The following is a 20361-nucleotide window of genomic DNA, read 5'->3' as shown; positions in this document are numbered from 1 at the left end:
GGGAACAATTCTGAAGGGGTAGGATAGATAAATCCTAAAGATGAAGAATATTCGAAAGTGAGCATGAGGCAACTGTGGTTGACAAGGTAAGTCAAAGACTGCAAAAAATGTAAAAGAGGACATATAATATAGCAAAAATTAGTGGGTAGTTAGAGTATTGGGAAGCTTTTAAAACCAACAAAAGGCAACTGACAAAGCCATTAGGAGAGAAAAGATGAAAATGAAGGCAAGCTAGCCAATAATATAAAAGAGGATACCAAAAGATTTTTCAAATACATAAAAAGCAAAAGAAAGTGAATATCAGACCACTGGAAAATGATGCTGGAGAGGGAGTAAATGGGGGACAAAGAAATGGTAGATGAATTTAATAAATATTTTGTGTCAGTCTTCACTGTAGAAGACACTAGCTCGACAGAAGCTTGAGAGTGTCAGGAGGCAGTCATGAGTGTAGTTGTTATTAATAAGGAGAAAGTGCTTGGGAATCTGAAAGGTCTCAAAGTATAGCTAAGTCACCTGGACCAGATAGACTATACAACAGGATTCTGAAAGAGGTAGCTGAAGAGATTGTGAAGGCATTAGTAATGATCTTTCAAGAATAACTAGTATTGGAATGGTTTTAGAAGACTGGAAAACTACAAATATCACTCCACTCTTGAAGAAGAGTGGAGGCAGAAGAAAGGAAATGATAGGCTAGTTAGCTTGATCTCAGTGGTTGGGAAGATGATGAAGTTCATTATTAAGGGACTTAGGAGTTCTTGTGGAGGATTACCTAAAGGGTAACTTACAGGTTGAGTCAGTGGTGAGGAAGGCAAGTGTAATGTTAGTATCCATTTCAAGAGGGTTAGAATGTTAGCATATGGCTCTGGGCTGGTATTCACTGGGGAGGAGAGGGGGAAATCTCATTAAAACATATTGAATATTGAAAGCCCTAGATAGAGTGGATAGGAGAGGATGTTTCCTCTCATGGGGGAGTCTATGACCAGAGGGCACAAACTCAGAATAGAACAGGGGTTCCCAGCCTCAGGTCCACAGTCCTCTTGATTAATAGTTGGGGTCTATGACATAAAAGTTCTATTCAAAAGATTCAAAGGAACATCTGAACAAGCCTGATGCATTTTGGAAACAAGTCCTGTGGATTGATGAAGTTAAAATAGAACTTTCTGGCCGCAATGAGCAAAGGTATGTTTGGAGAAAAAAGGGTGCAGAATTTCATGAAAAGAACCCCTCCTCAACTGTTAAGCACGGGGGTGGATCAATCATGCTTTGGGCTTGTGTTGCAGCCAGTGGCACGGGGAACATTTCACTGGTAGAGGGAAGAATGAATTCAATTAAATACCAGCAAATTCTGGAAGCAAACATCACACCATCTGTAAAAAAGCCAAAGATGAAAAGAGGATGGCTTCTACAACAGGATAATGATCCTAAACACACCTCAGAATCCACAATGGACTATCTCAAGAGGCACAAGCTGAAGATTTTGCCACGGCCCTCACAGTCCCCTGACCTAAACTGTGGATAGACCTCAAAAGAGCAGTGCATGCAAGACGGCCCAAGAATCTCAGACAACTAGAAGCTTTTTGCAAGGAAGAATGGGCGAAAATCCCCCAAACAAGGATTGAAAGACTCTGAGCTGGCTATAAAAAGCGTTTACAAGCTGTGATACTTACCAAAGGGGGTGTTACTGCCATGCAGGGGGCCCAAACTTTTGTTTTGGGCCCTTTTCCTTTTTTGTTATTTTGAAACTGTAAAAGATGGATATAAAAAAGTTTTCTTGCTTGAAATATTAAAGAATTGTGTCATCTTTAACTTTATGCATTTTGGAGATGAGTTCATCTTTTACTGGCTTAGCTATTCACAGTAACAGAAATTTTGATCAGGGGTGCCCAAACTTTTGAATGCCACCGTATGTACTTTGAAAATTAATTTTTACTTTACTTTGAAATTAATGTGTTGATGCAGGGCAGCTGTTTAGGGAAGTACAACTAGCTAGAAGTATATTGGTGAGCCCCAAGCCTCAAATTCTTTGAACCCCACTGGAAGGGAGTAGCAGCTCAGAAATTTACATTTACTCGAGTGCTTTTTAAAGATCAATATGGCACAAGCCAAGAATGATAGTGAACACATAACAAAGTTAAAACGAATTTACAGAGAGAGTATTATAAACAAAATATTTGAAATGGTGTTTGTTTCATGTTCTATGTAGAATAAACTTTAAAAGAGAAATGTACAAAGAAGGCAGTGAATGACTGTTTGCCAAGGCTTTCAAAATTTACATTCAAACTAGACTAAATACAAAATGTGCTAGAAATAATCAAATATTGAAACTACACTTCTCCACTTTCATTATCAACTTTGGATGACAAAATTTGGATTTTGGGCATCTTGACAGTAATTAAACTGTTGCTCAAGTATTCCATTGTTGACATTAACACCAAGTGCTTTTATTTTAAATGTAATATTTTTTATGTCATAGTAGAGATGGTTGTTTGAATAGCTCGATGGGAGTAATGATGTAATTTGTTGTGATAAGCCTTTCAAAAGGTTGGATTCACATAAAAAGATTTACTAACTTTTAAATAGGAGACAAGACTTTGCCTTCATGTGAAATTAATAGACTATTTATCAGAAATGCACTTTAGTAAATTATAGCAGTAACATCGATGGTGGCCTATGGGTCTGCCGAATATTTCACTTACAATATTGCACTCAGAGTATTGGACATGCACCTAAATATCTCAACTCTACCTGCAAAATAATGGTGCATGGCTTAGCAGTAAAACAAAACGGCACTAAACTTATGAGTTTAATCCAGCAGAAAGTACGGCTATAAACAAGATAAATGCCTGCTATTGATTTCATGTTTAATTGCTCCGAGCATACTGACAAAGCTCATCAAATGCACTTCCAAAAGTTTTAAAATACAAATTATTTTAAAACAACTTCTGCCCATATCAAAATTACAACTATTCACAATCTCATTACACTAAAAGTGCTCCTTCCTTTAACAGGTTAATGACTAACAGACAAAAGGAATAAAGTTGCAGTATGTAAGCCCATTGCATCGCAAATGAGTTACTCAGTGAAGTCTTCAATAGTGGGTTTGATTGAAACAGCTGTTTATTACTGCCCTAAGCTCTGCTATAAACTAAAACCTTTTAAAAATGCTGTACATTACTGCCCAGCAAGAACATTGTAATACTTAGAAAATTTTAATGATTGTAAATGAAAACATACATGCCAACATTAAAATAACACTTAACAGGCCATTCCATATTTAAGAACATGCAGTGTGCTAAGCATTACATTTCAATAAAGCCACAGTACAAAGTATTGATGAGATGATTGATAAATATGGCCATGTACACAAACTAATACTGAACTGAATCACATTAGATGATATATTACATAACTGAATTATATGAATCTTATTCAAAATGCTTATACAAAATTATATATATATATGGAATGACCAAAACAGAATTGATTGATATGATTTAGAAAACAAATTATGCTGTTAAACTATACCTAAATCTACCTGTAGATACTAGTAACTTTTATTCCCAGCTTTAAATTTTAATTACAGTATCTTCAAAATATTTGCTTTTGAAAATGCACCCAACTATTTGCATGACACAAGAGTACATTTTCCAAAAGCAAAAATTCTCACAGGATTTGAAAGAATTGGAAATAACTTTGGAATACTCATATATAGGTAATAATAAGTGAATTAGAATTATATTTTATGGGGTGATACATCTAATGGTTTCACCTGTTTAAACTGAGCAAATAGCTAAGAATCTCTTTTACAAAATTGGTTTGAAAACATCATTATCTTATTGTCAGGAGTGTAAAAATTGGAATAAGATCGTTTACCCTTCTAATGCTTATTATATATAAATGAAGGCTGTGGCTTCACCATATGTAACAGAAGCCCAGTTAATAAACAGTAACTATGTTTTCAGTCTTCACTGTACATGTTCTTTATAACTATTGGCTCTAGTGTATACTGCTTGATTTTTTACACTTTGTACCTTTTGTAAACATGGACTCTGCTGACAGAAAGCATTCACATTTAGTTGTTTTAACTCCCCTTCAGCCCATGTCATCATCATTACGCACCGAGCTGTAAGACATGGGTGGTCATGGTCTTTGACCACGATTGTACTTGGCAAATTTTTCTACAGGCGAGGTTCACCATTGCCTTCTTCTGAGATTGTGTCTTTACAAGACAGGTGACCCCAGGTATTACTAATTCTCATCAGAGAATGTCTGCCTGGTGTCTGTGGTCACATAACCAGAGTGTGATATACATTAGCTGCTCATATGACCATCCACCACCTGCTTCCATGGCTTCCCATTACCCATATCAGGGGTCTAAGCAGGTGCTACACCTTTCCCAAGGGTTATCTGCAACCTAACCTAGCAGGGAGAAATAGCGTCTTACACATCTTTTGGTAGAGACGTATCTCCATCCCCCCTCCCCCATCAGCCCAGATATCCTTCTCAAATACGCCATCAAAAAAATCATAATTTCAGTGCTGCTATACACTGCACCTCTTCTTTAGTATCCTTTGATGTTTAGTTTTGTGAGTTCTGACATAGCTCCTGAGACCAACATGGGAATCACTCAATCTTTCTGTCATCCTCCATTCTCAGCTGGATAGACTGGAGCATTGTGTGGTTAAGTGCCTTACTCAAGGAGACACATGCTGCCTTGGCCGAGCCTTGAACCCATGGCCTTCAGATCGCTGGTACAATGCCCGAACCACTTGGCCACGCGCCACACATAATAGTGGAACATTAGCAATCGATTACTCATGTCTGACCAGCTTTGGTTCATGTGGTAGCATGACCTTCATATAAACATATAATATCACAAAACATTGTAGTTTCAGTTTTAATAACCTGCAAACCTCAACAAGTTCTTTATACTTGCTGCCCTGAGACAAGGTTCAATCTGTTGCATTTCATTGTCCCTAAATAAAACAAGTATCTTTCTTTTTGAAAAAGTAAAAAAACTGTATTCATGGACATTGTTACCTTGGCAAACACTGGCAACAGAAAGTTCAAAGTTCAAAGTAAATTTATTATCAAAGTACATATACGAGGTATATCACCATATACAACCCTGAGATTCATTTTCTTGTGGGCAACCTCAGGAAATTCAATAAGCAAAACAGAATCAATAAAAGACCACACCCAATAGGGAGGACAACCATTGTGTAAAAGAAAATAAAATAATAATCAATAAGTAAGCAATAAATATTGAGAACATGAGATGAAGAGTCCTTGAAAGTGAGCCCATAGTATGTGGGAACAATTCGGTGACGGAGCAAGTGAAGGTGAGTGAAGTTATCCCCTTTGGTTCAAGATCCTGATGATTGAGGGATAATAATTGTTCCTTAAGCTGGTGGTACAAGTCCTGAGGCTCCCGTATGTTCTTCCTGATACAGCAGTGAGAAGAGAGCATGACCTGCATGATAGGGGTCCCTACTATTCAGAGGTTGCTTTTGTGGGTATCACAGATTTCAGTGAGAATATTCTTACTGTGCAGAATTCTCAAGCAGTTTTTTTTTAACTGAGGCTTAAGAATGAGACTTGCTTTGTGAACAACCTGAGAAGAAACTTTAATGTTGCGAGTTTTCATAGAAACACAGAACTTTGTTGCATTGAAGGAGGCCATTTAACTCATCATATCCACACTGGACGAAATAAGTCTTAGATAAACCTCTTTCCATAGCCATACAGATTATGGCCTGTCAAGCGATCATATAAGGTCTTGTTAAATGTATTGATAGTTTCTGCCTTCACTACCTCTTCAGGCAAAGAATTCCAGACTCTCAACACGTCCTCACTTCCCTCTAACCCTCTGACTATCATAAACTCCAACAGCCTAGTTAGACCCCTTGCTCAGGAATATAGTATAGCGTTGTGTAGGCTTCTCATAAGTTTATACGCTTCAATTAAATCCATTGCAGTCATTTTTGTTTCAAAGGACATAATCCTAGCCTGGCCAATCTTTCCTCATAACTATATTCTTCAACTCTGACAACATACTCATGTATTTTCTCTCCAGTGCTAACATACACTTTGTGTAGTATAATAACCAGAACTACATATAGAAGTCTACTACTGTATAGCTGTAGCCTATCAAATATTTTGAAGACACAAACATGAGGAAATCTGCAGATGTTGGAATTTCAAGCAACACACACAAAAAATGCTGGTGAACGCAGCAGGCCAGCAGCATCTATAGGAAGAGGTACAGTCAACGTTTCGGGCTGAGACCCTTCATCAGGACTAACTGAAAGAAGAGATAGTAAGAGATTTGAAAGTGGCAGGGGGAGGTGGAGATCCAAAATAATAGGAGAAGACAGGAGGGGGAGGGATGGAGCCAAGAGCTGGAAAGTTGATTGGCAAAAGGGATATGAGGCTGGAGAAGGGAGAGGATCATGGGATGGGAGGCCTAGGGAGAAAGAAAGGGGAAGGGCAGAAAGCCCAGAGGATGGGCAAGCAGTATAGTGAGAGGGACAGAGGGAGAAAAAGGAGAGAGGAAAAAATTAAATAATAAATAAATAAATAAATAAATAATGGTTGGGGTACGAAGGGGAGGTGGGGCATTACGGAAGTTAGAGAAGTCAATGTTCATGCCATCAGGTTGGAGGCTACCCAGATGGAATATAAGGTGTTATTCCTCCAACCTGAGTGTGGCTTCATCTTGACAGTAGAGGAGGCTGTGAATAGACATATCAGAATGGAAATGGGACATGGAATTAAAATGTGTGGCCACTGGGAGATGCTGCCTTCTCTGGTGGATGGAGCGTAGGTGTTCAGTGAAACGGTCTCCCAGCCTGCGTTGGGTCTCGCCAATGTATAGAAGGTTGCATCGGGAGCACCGGACGCAGTATATCACTCTAGCCGACTCATAGGTGAAGCGTCGCCTCACCTGGAAGGACTGTCTGGGGCCCTGAATGGTGGCAAGGGAGGAAGTGTAAGGGCATGTGTAGCACTTGTTCCACTTACAAGGATAAGTGCTGGGAGGGAGATCGGTGGGAAGGGATGTGGGGGACGAATGGACAAGGGAGTCGCGTAGGGAACGATCCCTGCGAAAAGCGGTGGGGGGGGAGGGAAAGATGTGCTTAGTGGTGGGATCCCGTTGGAGGTGGTGGAAATTACGGAGAATTATATGTTGGACCCGGAGACTGGTGGGGTGGTAGGTGAGGACAAGGAGAACCCTATTCCTGGTGGGGTGGCGAGAGGATGGTAGCCTCCCTAGTTTTACGTTCTATGCCTTGGCTATAAAAGGGAATTATTCTATCTGCCACCATAAAAACATTATTGTCATAATCCCACAACCTTCAGGGATTTGTACACATGTAGTCAAAGATTACCCTGTTCCCCAGCACTCCTATTATTCTACAATTTTTCATATAGTCCCTCGTTTTGCTTGATTTCTCCAAATGCACTATACATCCCTATTCTGGCTTTAATTCTATTTGCCGCTTTGCACTCACCTAATTAGTTAATTGTCATTTTCCTGTAGCCTAGATTTTTTTCACTGTCGACCACATTGTCAATTTTAATATTATTGGTAAATTTAATTGTGCTACCATATTTAAGTAAAAGTTAATTACATGTGTGGTACATACTACTGACCCCTGCTGAATCCCAATGCATACAATGGAAAGCGCCCATAAGTTATTTCCATTTCACATCATGGCCAGACACAGAAGAATATTTCCAATTCATATTATTCCAGGTACAATACCACTAATCTACAATTCCCTGGGTCCATGATTACTGTTCACTTCCCACTCTCTAAGACCTAGCTCCCAAAAGGGAAATAACCTCACAGTCAACCAATATACCAGCCCCTTATCCAAGTATCTCCAATTTCAATTGCCCAACCCTTAGAGTTCACTGACTCTTAGGTCAAAGGCCCACTCCCATCCAACCTTCTTTCACCCAAAGATGCCAGTCACTAGCTAGCCAACTCCCAATATTGCCTCACCACTCTCTAGGCTCAAATAAGACAGTCATCATAACCCTTGCCACTAGTCTTCTGACCACAAGCCCTGTTTCACCCATAATCCCCAGATTTCGTCCAGCATTTCCTTCTCAAAATTAGATGTGCAATGCTCAAGTTTACAGCCAGTTACTTTTCTATTATATATCTTACACTGCATCGCATAACTGAAGAAGCCTACAATCATTATGGATACTTTGAAATGCTGTACAATGAATACTGTCATTGCTTGCTGCCTCCATATTCAATACATTTATGTCATGTCACACAAGTACAATAAAAATAGCATGTGCATAGATTAGTGATTGTATATAATACTGGAAAACTTGTTTCTCAGAAACTGTGTAAGCACCCTAACTCAGTGTATTTTTAGCTCAGGTTTATTGGTGGGAGCCTTCAGATTAAATTCAGACAGCTTCCTATAGTATCAAAAAAGTATTAAACTACTTATATATTATTGAGAAAGCTTCATATGACAGAAGGTTATTACATTGAGGATTCATGTCGTAAGAATTACTGATAAATTGGCTGACTTTACTCCACCTCAACTGAAAATTAGGTCTGTGGGCATGCAACAATGATAACTGTTGTTAAACTATATGCAGAGCCATGATAAAAAATATCATTTTATGTGTACTGATTGCTAATAAGATAGATTCTGCCCAGTGAGGCAAAACACAAATTAGCTTAAAATAGGATTGGAGTAATTAATGTTAAATGTGCTAATTTGTTTACGAAATACAACTCCATTTTTGGGAATTCTATTTATGGAAAAATCTTGTTTGTTCTATCAAAAAGTCACTTCATCAAGAAACAACTATACAAGCATTGATTAAAACTGACAGCTTGATAAAACAGAAAAAGAAGAGAAATTCAGTTGTCAGAGAAAACAATTCTACTTGAAACTAATTTGACTTTGTTGACCTGAATTGCATTTCTAGGGCTTTCAATGTAAACATAGTAATGTATTGTCATGACTTCAGGCTGTAGCGTTAATGTATTTCCATAAATTCCCAACAATTTTAAATGGTTTTCTTTAAGCATATACAATGGATTCTGATGAAATGAGACACATCAGGACGAGCACATTTTGGCTCAATTAAGTAGCTGCCCCAAATAGCTGAAGTTTCATGGAAATAGTGAATAAGTTATAAAAAGGTCCAAACTGTTAATAAACTGAATTTTAAAAGTGCGCTTTTAATAAAATACAGAACAAATTTGAACACTTACAAAACTACGACAGTACTATAAAACTGTGATTTAATTCCTAATAGTTATCACTGGAGGAATTAATCCAGTATACACTCCTGTGTTATTTTGATAGACTGTAAATGAACAAAATCAGTGCAGACAACCTGCCCAAATAATGGACTGGCTTCAAACAATGCCTTCTCATTGCACTCCCCAAATCGTCATTTTCATTGTCCATTCAAGAAGATTGTCAATAACTTCAAAGTCTTCTTAGTTCCTAACTATGTAGTAGTAAAATCATTTTATTTTCACTCCTGGCCATTTCTGGCATCTCCAGAATTGAATGCTTGAAACTGCAGTGAGCAAAATCATTCTGAATTGTCTTATTGTCTTGCTGCTTATTACTTGCCAACTATCAATGATAAATATCACAGCTTTTTGAATACAAACACACACAACTGACGCTATCTAAAAACTGTTGGCTCAAACGGCCACACAACATGCATGCAAATGATGCTAGTTAGAAACTGTTTGGTAACAGTCTTCTATCCCAATTAAGTGACATAGTGACCCTAATAAACATAGGGAATCACGGCTATTTTCTCGATTTATTTTTGTTCATCAAGGGTTGTCCTGAATTAACAGCTGTCCCAATTAACTGGAGTCCATTGTATTAAGAAGTACAATTGAGTGGTTAGGTAAGGTCTAGGGACAGTCTTTAAATATTTTAACCTAAAATATATTGCATTTGTCAATTTTTCTTTAAATAATGCTACTGCAAAATTGCAATTCTATTATCTCCTCTCATGTGAGGGGCCTGATAGTCATTCAATGCTGTTTTCATGTGCTACATTAGAGCCTTTTTCCCATTTTAATTCAATAATTCTGATTGATGCTTCAAACAATGTGCTCTGTGTTTAAAACTTTTAACTTAAAAATCCTACAATTGTAACTAACACCCAATATCTATAGAATGTCAGCAAGCCGTAAGATATATAGAATGATAGTGGATAGTTTCAATCTATGTATTATTATTATTTTCACTAAATGTCATATAGCCCTTAGATCATGCCCTGGGGCCTTTGCTTGTGGCATTCACGAGGAATACTCAACATATGGCTTTTCACTGTCCACAAGCTGGTGGTGGTGGGGAGGCATGATTCTTTCTTTAGCACTTGTGGGTTCTTGGTGTGTAGTAAAGCAGTTAATAGCCACACATACTGTACTTTAATGATTGCCATCAGCACCCAATGGTTGATAAAACAATGTATCAAAAGTCACAGGGTATGGCACCATAGTGTTTCCTCTTCTCTTCATAGACAGCCCTTTGGAATTGAGAATTGGACTTATGGGACTGCTGGGAGCCAACACAGACTCAATAACAGGAAGTACATGATGGCATGGTTTGGAAGGTGGAGCAGTCCTTCTGTAGCTTTTCCTGGGCTTTAGCATGCACAACAAAATACACAGAACCTTCCAGGTTGCTCATTCTCTATTATGATTAGTCACAACTAAGTACCTGCTTGGGGAGTCGGCTGCTGGGATAAAAAGCTGCCCAGTGAAGCTAATTGATTGTGATGAGGGTCTTAACGTTGAAGATGTTAGTGTGGAAGAGAACTCTGACATTGGTCCACTTAACATGCAATGGATTTTAAGAATTTTTTTTGAGATATCACTTAATGCACTGAGATGTCTTTTATAGGTAGTATGTACCTCCAAAGGTGATTGGAGATCATTGCTGCTCATGAACGGAGCCAGATTTGAGGTCTTGATCATGGATGATTCATTTCCTCAGATGGTTAATGATTAAAGTGAAGCAACAGAGATGGTCTCAACTTTTGGAAAAATATCCATTTTTCAGGGTCTTGTCATGTACCTTTATTGCTGGGAAGGCACAAGATTTCTACATAAACTGTAATCAGTTCTATAACTATTTTAAAATGTAGTTTAATCATTTACTTTTCACGATTCTTATTTCAAAATAGACAACCTTCCTTACTACAATTATCTTTGTTTATAAGCACAAAGCAAATTGCAGTTGACAGAACATTTCAGTTTGTTCTGCTATTTTATTTCATGCTTGCTTTTCGTGTGCAAGTAACAAAACAGTCTAGATTTGAACCTAATTCCCTTAAGGATAAAGGAAGATTCCATGATTTCAGATTTCAGGGTGGGATATCCTGTAAATTTCCTTTTAAAACATTTCCCCTAACAGAAATTTGCAACTACAAGTGTGTAAGGACATCCAATTTTGTGCGAACATGACACTTCCACTTCTCCCAACACCTATCCTTACAGCTTTTCCAATGACGATTGTCTAATTAGTGCAAATTGTATTCATGCATATATAGCAGAGATACGTCCACTGGGAAAAACGTTGGGATGGCTCATACACATTTTACTTCGACCCTTAATAACTGTCAAAGAGAAAAAAAACTTTCATCCCCATCACATTGAACAAGATTTGAACTCATTTCCCTTGAGCAGAAGGACAATGATCAAATCCACTGCATCAAGCAGACCTTACTTAATTTATGAATTTACTTCATGTATGTGTATATATAGTGGTCTGGAAACCTGAGTCTATACAATACTGAAAAAATATTATACCACACAATAGAATTCATTAGTTTCTGAAAAACCCAATGAATAATGCATTTCTCCATCTAGTATTAACCCCTTGAATACAAGAAGTGATTATTAGTCTCTCTGTGCAGGGCTGGTTAACCTAGAGACCGAGACAGATTATCAACCACAACAGCATTGGAATTTACATTCAGATGATAATCTGAAAGTAATGTTAAAGTAAATTATGATATTATTATTGTTATTATTAGCAATAATAGCCTCATAATACTGATCATGTTAAAATTAACTGAATAATGATAAGAATTATATTGCTCATAAAGCTACCAGATTGCTGTGAAAACCTATCTGGTTTCACCAATGATTTTTGTGGAGGAAGTCTGCCATTCTTATCCAGTCTGCTCTCTATTAAGCACTATGCCTGCAACAATGTGGTTGACTTCTTAACTGTCTCCTAAGATTCCCTAGCCAACCACTCAGCATTATTATAACTGGTACAGAAATGAAGAAAATTTATGAAACATGATAGACCAACCAACCTTAGCCTAGGTATACAGTCATGGAGAAGTCACTCACAGCCCAGCTCACTTTGCAAAGTTCTCTTCGCTATCATTTAGGGACTGGAGCCCAATAGAGAGAGTTGCCTGCAGACTCACTTAGCAACACACTAACATAATTATAATTACAGAATTACAACCTACAAAGAACGTGCCAGACTTTTTCATCACAGACAGGTATGTCCTTCCCTCTAGCAGGAAAAGCTTGGTATTACAGGCAGGCGGCAATCCTTGAATGAGGAACCAGCGAGGACAAAGCCTGCTGGCCCACTGGTTCAGCGAGTCCCCCCAGACCAGCGAGTCCCAAGATTGGATGTCCATGTGAGAACCAGACATAAGGGCTGGAGACTACTTAGGCAGTGAGTCGGTGGTCCAAGTTTCCCTGGAGTTCAGGGTCCCATTATCTGCTAGTCCTGAGGTTGATACTAAAGATCGAAGCCCAAAGGTGGATCGGAAGCCCTGGATCTATAACTCTGAAGTCCACAGGGAAAGTCAGAGTCCACTGAAGACTGGAGGCCCAGAAGCCTGTCCTGGGGTTGGAGAACTGTCCATGTGTGTGAGTGGGTGGGAGGGATGAATAGGGCTCGTTCTGTTGTTGTTGTTTTGTTGCTTGTTATGCTCTTCTTTGTCCTGTTCCGTGTTGTTCTGCTGGACATAGTGGGCAGCAATGTTGATGCTCGAATGTGTGGAGACACTTGCTGGTTGTCCCCAGCAAATCCTTATGTTGTATTGGATTTTAATGCAAACACATTTCACTGTATGCTTGCATGTATGTCATCAATAAATAGATGATTCTGCATATGAATCTGACTACTACTCCTATGAAGGTTTATGGCAACAGGTGAAACGTATGAAAAATAAATTGATTACAACCTTCTCTCACTTCTAAGCTGATAAATGCACATTCCTCCATGTTCAGCATCACTTGGAAGAAATATTGAGAGTGGCAATAGCACAGAATCTACTCCTGCTGATGGCTCTGATGTCACTTGCTAAAAGCAAATTGGTAGCATTGCTGCAGATGAACTCCTGAAAGATATAGCTGCCAGACTAGTTCTCCAGTAGGTCATGAGTGAACAGGGGATGGAGCCAAATTGACCTTTTCCATTACAAGGAAGCTGTGGACTATCAATAATTGTAGAACAATATACCATCACAATCTGTAATCTTAATGACCCAGCATGTTCAATACTCTACTCCTATATGTAAACCAGGAAATAAATCCTGGTTCAATGAGGTTTGGCATGGGCCCATTGGGAACAGCACCTAGCAGACCAAAAAATGAGGAGTCAATTGTCAAAGCTGAATCACAGGACTGTATGCATACTAAACTGCAAAAGTGAGAGCAATCAAAAGTAAAGGAAAATCAAAAAATCTGCAGATGCTGGAAATCTGAAATAAACAAATGTTCAGAGTTCGAAGTAAATTTATTAACAAAGTTCATATATGTCACCATATACTAACTTGAGATTCATTTTCTTGTGGGCATACATAGCAGAATAAAGACATACAATAGAATCAATGAAAAATTACAAACAAAGACTGACAAACAACCAACATGTGAAAGAAGGTAATCTGTGCAAATACAAAAAATACCATAAAAATGTTATTAAATAATACTGAGAACATGAGTTGTACAGACTTTGAAAATGAATCCATAGGTTGTGGAATCAGTTCAGAGTTGAGGTGAGTGAAGTTATCCATGCATACATGTAGAAAATACTGGAACCACAAACCCCTGTGGAACACCACTAGTCACCAGCAGCCAACCAGAAAATGCTCCCTTTATTCCCACTCTTTGCTTCCTGTCAATCAGCCGCTGCTATATCCATGTTAGAATCTTTCCTATAATACCATGGGCCGTAGCTTGTTAAGCAGCCTCGTGTGTGGCACCTTGTCAAGGGCCTTCTGAAAATCCAAGTACACAATATCAACTAATTCTTCTTTGTCTATCCCGTTTGTTATTTCTTCAAAGAATTCCAACAGATTTGTCAGCCAAGATTTTCCCTTGAGGAATCCATGCTGACTACAGCCTATTTTATTATGTGCCTCCAAGTACCCTGAGACTTCATCCTTAATAATCGACCCCAACATCTTTCCAACCACTGAGGTCAGACAAACTGGCCAAACATGCAACTGGTCTGCATTTCTCCCTTCCTGAAGAGTGGAGTGACATTTGCAATTTTTCTGTCTTCCGGAACCATTCCAGAATATAGTGATTCTTGAAAGATAATTTCTAATGCCTCCACAATCTCCTCAATTCTCTTTCAGAATCCTGGGGTGTACATCATCTGTTCCAAGTGACTTATCTACCCTCAGACCTTTCAGTTTCCCAAGAACCTTTTCGCTAGTAATGGTAACTTCACATACTTCATGACCCCTGACACCTAGAACTTCCACCATTCTGCTTGTGTCTTCCATAGTGAAGACTGATGCAAGATACTTATTCAGTTCGTCAGCCATTTCCTTGTCTCCTATTACTACTTTTCCAGCATCGTTTTCCAGTGGTCCAATATCCACTCTCACCTCTTTTACACTTCATGTATCTGAGAAACTTCCGGTATCCTTTTTAATATTACGGACCAGCTTACCTTTGTTGTCCATCTTTACCTTCTTAATGACTCTTTTAGTTGTCTTCCATTGGGTTTTAAAAACTTCCCAATTTTCTGACTTTCCACTAATTTTTGTTCTATTACATGCCTTCTCTTTGGCTTTCATGCTAGCTGTACGATCTTGCCATAAGAATGTCCTGGGGCCAACTATCTTTAGCGACTTTATCAATGACCTTCCGTTCATCATGAAGTGGGAATATTCACTTATTCACTACTGATTATATGATGTTCAATTTCCTTCACAACTCTTCAGAAAAACGCAGCTATTTGTGCTCGTACGCTACTAGATTTGGACAATATCCAGGTATAGACTGGATAATTGTAATTACTCAACAAAATTGCCAGGCTATATCGTGAAGTGTTATCTTACTTGCTTCTACCATGTCGTTCACTGACTGGCCCATTCAAAAGATGGCCCATTGGCTGGCTTTCATGCCATGGCACCAACTTCAGGTTCTGGGCATATAAGATTAGCAGGTGTGAGAGACTCTGTCTCTTTTGCTAGGGGCTCTCTTCTTGACCAGTGCTGAAGAACCATTGGGAAAGTACGCTGCAGACAGGGAGGCTATGCGCACACGTAGGTAAATACCTGACTGTCGAATGATTAGTTTTGTAGATGTGTAAATGTTGAGACTTGACCAAGTACCTGTTGAATTAGAAGTGTTACTGAATGTTTAATGTCAATAGTTTTTGAAACTTGGGGTGGTACTTGTTTGACTTAGGCGTTTGGTTAAATGTTTCATTGTTTGTTTGTAAATAAATAGTTAATGTGCTTACTCACTACGAATGTCTTCTGCCCACTTAACAAATCTCCATACTGTTTCCCTGTAACACAGCCTAAACAGATTTCTGACAAGGGAAAGAGAGACTACCTACCCTGTACATTCAGTATGTTTACTATTACGACATTACCTACTATCAAACATATGGTGATCACTATTGATTGAAACTAAACTTGATCAGATCTATAAAGATTGTAGTTACAAAAGCAGCTCAAAGTTTGTGGATACTGAGGTAAATGTTTTGTTTCTTGATTCTTCAAGTCTTTCCACCATTTTCATAGCAGGTTGATGGAAAAGATTGCCCTGCTTGTTACTTCCTCGAAGACCAGATTAGTCAGGCAAGATTTCTCTTTACAGAAACCATGCTGACTTTAACTTATTTTAGAAATAGTCCGCAAGTACCCCGAAACCTCATACTTAATAATGGACCCCAGTACTTTCCCAACCACTGAGGTTAGACAAACTGGTCTATAATTTCCTTTCTTTTGCCTTCCTCCCTTCTTAAAGAGTAGAGCAACATGTGCAATTTTCCAGTCCTCTGGAGCCATGCCAGAATCAAGCGATTCTTGAAAGATCATAACCAATGCATCTGCTGTCTCTTCAGCAACCTCTTTTAGATCGCTGGGATATAGTCCATCTGGTCCAGGTGACTTGTCCAGCTTAAGATCTTTAAGTTTGCCTCGCACTTTTTCCTTTATAATAGCAATAGCAATCACTCCTGCTCGCTGACACTCACGGACACACTGCTAGTGTCTTCCACAGTGAAGACTGATGCAAGGTACTTATTAAGCTCATCCGCCATTTCTTTGTCTCCCATTACTACTTCACCAGCATCATTTCCAGTGGTCTAATATCAACTCTCACCTCCCTTTACTCTTTATAGTACTGAAAAAATCTCTTGGTATCCTGCTTTATTTTATTGGCTAGTTTGCCCTCATATTTCATCTTTTCCCTTATTAAAGCTTTTTTAGTTGCCTTTTGTTGGATTTTAAAAGCATCCCGATCATCCAACTTCTTACTCACTTTTGCTACTTTATATGCCCTTTCCTTGACTTTTCTACAGTCCTTAACTTCCCTTGTCAGCTATGGTTGCCTCTCCTGCCATTTGAGAACAACTTCTTGTGTGGGACATACCTATTCTGCGCCTTGTGAATTATTCCCAAAAACTTCAGCCACCTCTACTCTGCCATCATCCCCTCCAGTATCCCCCTCCAATCTCCCTAGGCAAGCTCCTCTCTCATGTCTCTATAATTCCCTTTATTCCATTGCAATACTAATACATCTGACATGCTTCTCCCTCTCAAATTGCAGTACGAATTCAATCATATTATGATTACTGCCTCGTAAGGGTGTCTTTACCTTAAGTTCCCTAACAAAATCTGGATTATTACACAACACCCAATCTAAGGTAGTCTTTCCCAAGTAGGCTCAAGCACAAGCTACTCTAAAAAGCCATCTCATAGGCATTCAATACATTCCCTCTCTTGCGATCCACCACCAACCTGATTTTCCCAATCCTCTTACACATTGAAGTCCCTCATTAGAATTACGACATTACCCTTATAATCTCAACCACACATCCTGGCTTCTATTTGGAGGCCTATATATGATTCCCATAATGGTTTTCTTTACCCTTGCAGTTTCTTAACTCCACCCACAAAGATTCAACATTCTCTGACCCTATGTCACCTCTAAAGATGTAATTCCATCTCTTACCAACAGAGCTACACCACCACCTATGCTTTCCTTCCTGTTCTTTTGATACAAAGTATATCCTTTGATATTAAGCTCCTAACTATGACCTTCTTTCAGCCATGACTCAATGATGTCCACAACGTCATACTGACCAATCTCTAACTGTGCCATGAGTTCATTCACCTTATTTTGAATACTACATACATTTAAATACAACACCTTCAGTCCTGCATTCTTCGCCCTTTTGAATTTTGCCTCTGTGGTACAATTTAACTCTTTGCACAGACTGCATTTGTACCCAATCATTGGCTTGTCCTTCCTTACATTCATATTACACCTATTATCTGCTGGCTCATCCTCAGCCCTATCATATTGGTTCCCATCACCCTGCTATATTAGTTTAAACCATTCCCAACAGCTCTAGCAAACTTGCTCACAAGGATATTGGTCTCCCTCGGATTCAAGTGCAACCTGTCCCTTTTGTACAGGCTGCCTGCTCCAATTCTTCTGCCACATCTTTCTATTCCTATCCACACTGTCGTGTGGTACAGATAGCAATCCCGAGATTACTACCCTTGAGGTCCTGCTTCTCAACTTCTTTTCTAACTCCCTGTATTCTGTTTTCAGGACCTCCTCCTTTTTTCTACCTATGTCACTGGTACAAATATGTACTACGACTTCAGGCTGTTCTCTTGCATTTATTATACTCCTTAAGCATGTTATTTGTCCTTGGTGTCTATACATGCTTAACCAAACATCAATATCCCTCAAAAACCAAGGTACCGTAAACTTGTTAATATTATTTTATTATTACAGGATCATACAAATTCTGTACTCTCAAAATTTCACTTTTGAAGGCTTCCAATTTATCAAGTAACCCTTTATCCCTATACTAACCCCCACGTAAATATCAACCCAAGGACCAGGCCCACCCTCCTCCATAATTATCTTGAAAGTAACAGAATTATGATCACTTGATTCAAAGTGTTCCCCTAAACTCATTTCCAACATCTGCTCTGTTTCATCCCTAATAGGAATTCCAGTAAACTCTATTCTACAGCATGAGAGTCCCAGTCAATATGAGGAAAATTAAAATAAGGTACAATCACAACTGCCTGCTATTTATCTACAAACTTGCTCCTTTAAATCCTGCAGATTTATGGGAGAGCTACAGTATAATCCCATTAACACTGTCATCCCTTTCTGATTCCTGTTCCATCCATATAGCCTCAATCGATGAGTGCTGCAGTCCGTCCTGTCTGGGTACTAATGTCACACTTTCCCTGACTAGTGCCACCCCTCCCCTTTTAAAACCTCCCCTCTATCATGTCCCCAGAATATTGTCAGACAGACCCTGCCCTCCCGCAACCAAATCTCACTAATGGCTACAATATCATAATACTATGTGTTCATCCATGCTCTAAGCTTATCTGTCTTATTTACCGAACAATATGGTGGGCATGCTATGTTGGCATCGGAATATACGGTGTCACTTGTGGGCTTCTCCCAAGTTCTACTGTCTGTTAACGCAAATGGTGCATTTCACTGTGTGCTTCAATGTTTCAATCTCAAACTGAATGTAAAAATCCCGGGAACTTCACCTGATAAACTTCACATTAGGTTGCTGTATCTTCAAAGCTGAAATGCTTGGAACGCTTTCCCTAACATCACCATCTCTCTCCCAATCCCCAAGTTTCTGTTGAATGTTCAGCTTCCAGATTTCTTAAATTATTCATATACAAATTACTTTGGAATATTGCTATGCATTACAGATGTAATACAAATTCTAAACTTCAGAACTTTGTCTGAAAACATGATAGTTTAATGGTATTGAGATTTAAATTCCCCAGTTGCCATGGTTGGATTCAAACTCAAGTCTCTAAATCAATATTCCAAACCTTTGCTGCTGCTTCCTTAATTTAGCTACCATATCACTTTTTCCACATTCTTTTTAATAATGTTAATTTCTTCCTTATTAATATACCCTGATATTTTATCTTCTTTATATTTGAAGTCTCATACTTAGCTGACTCACAATCGAACATGTTTTCAAATAGCTAATTATCAATGAACGTCGGCCCATATGCAAGCTAAATAATTTTCTGAGATGATGTGTTCATGTGTAGTGGAAAATTCATATAGGTACACATTCTAGAATATGCTGCTCCAAATTTGTACCTGTAGAAGAAAATTAAGCCTGCATTAAAAGTTAACAAAATCATGAGAATAACAGGGTGAAAAGTGAATAGGGTCTATCTACTCATACTAATTGGCAATAAATTCTGTTAGAAATCAAGAACTGATAATGCTCAGATGTAGTAGTAAGTACTATTGGTGATGAAGAACTGATAACACACGAATGTTGTGTGTAAGGAGGAACTCTTAGCCCTCAATTCTACGTGGCTAATGACTTGGTTCCTTCTAATTGTTGGGGCACTTACTGTGTATGTGGGGACCCTATGTCTAATTTTGTGTAAGGTATGGAAACATCCAGAATCTTGTCAATAAGGGCTAAGTAAGAACTCCTAACCCCTGAAAAATGGTGAACTGCGTACTTTTTTAAGGTATAAAAGACAATGTTTGTGCTCACTTTAGCAGAGTTCTAGTTGGCTGTCTGTGATCGCATCATAAAGTAGTTAAGCTGAACATTGGGGTCTGTGTCTTTATTTAAGTTTAGTCAACGATAGTAAATTTCTCTGACAGTACCTTTTAAAAAATACTGGTCTTCAATATTATCCACCATAGAATCAATCCAATGCTGTTATATGTAGTACTTTCCAAATGAGACATTAAACCAGAATACTAACACTTTCTCAAATTGAGGCAAAAAAAAAATCATACACTAGTATTTGAAAAACTGAATAACTCCGGTGTCCTGGCCAATATTTATTTCCAAATAATCCAAGAAAGAT

General features: G+C 38.5%; 1 protein-coding gene across 8 annotated transcripts in view; it reads right to left on the bottom strand.

Moving 5' to 3' along the window:
- ccdc178 (coiled-coil domain containing 178) overlaps positions 1-20361 on the bottom strand; it is a 365844-nt gene that overhangs the window by 137480 nt on the left and 208003 nt on the right. For 6 of the 8 annotated variants that reach the window (XM_072259449.1, XM_072259707.1, XM_072259559.1 and 3 more), the window contains one exon: positions 1668-1742. The exons of the other annotated variants lie outside the window; for them this stretch is intronic. In XM_072259449.1, the coding sequence (XP_072115550.1) occupies positions 1668-1742 (75 nt within the window). The remainder of the gene's footprint in view (positions 1-1667; positions 1743-20361) is intronic. 8 annotated transcript variants of the gene reach the window in all.

Source organism: Mobula birostris, chromosome 1 (assembly GCF_030028105.1).
Source record: "Mobula birostris isolate sMobBir1 chromosome 1, sMobBir1.hap1, whole genome shotgun sequence".
NCBI classification, from domain to species: domain Eukaryota; kingdom Metazoa; phylum Chordata; class Chondrichthyes; order Myliobatiformes; family Myliobatidae; genus Mobula; species Mobula birostris.
Note: the sequence above shows the minus strand (reverse complement) of the source record. Positions and strands in the feature narration are given on the sequence as shown.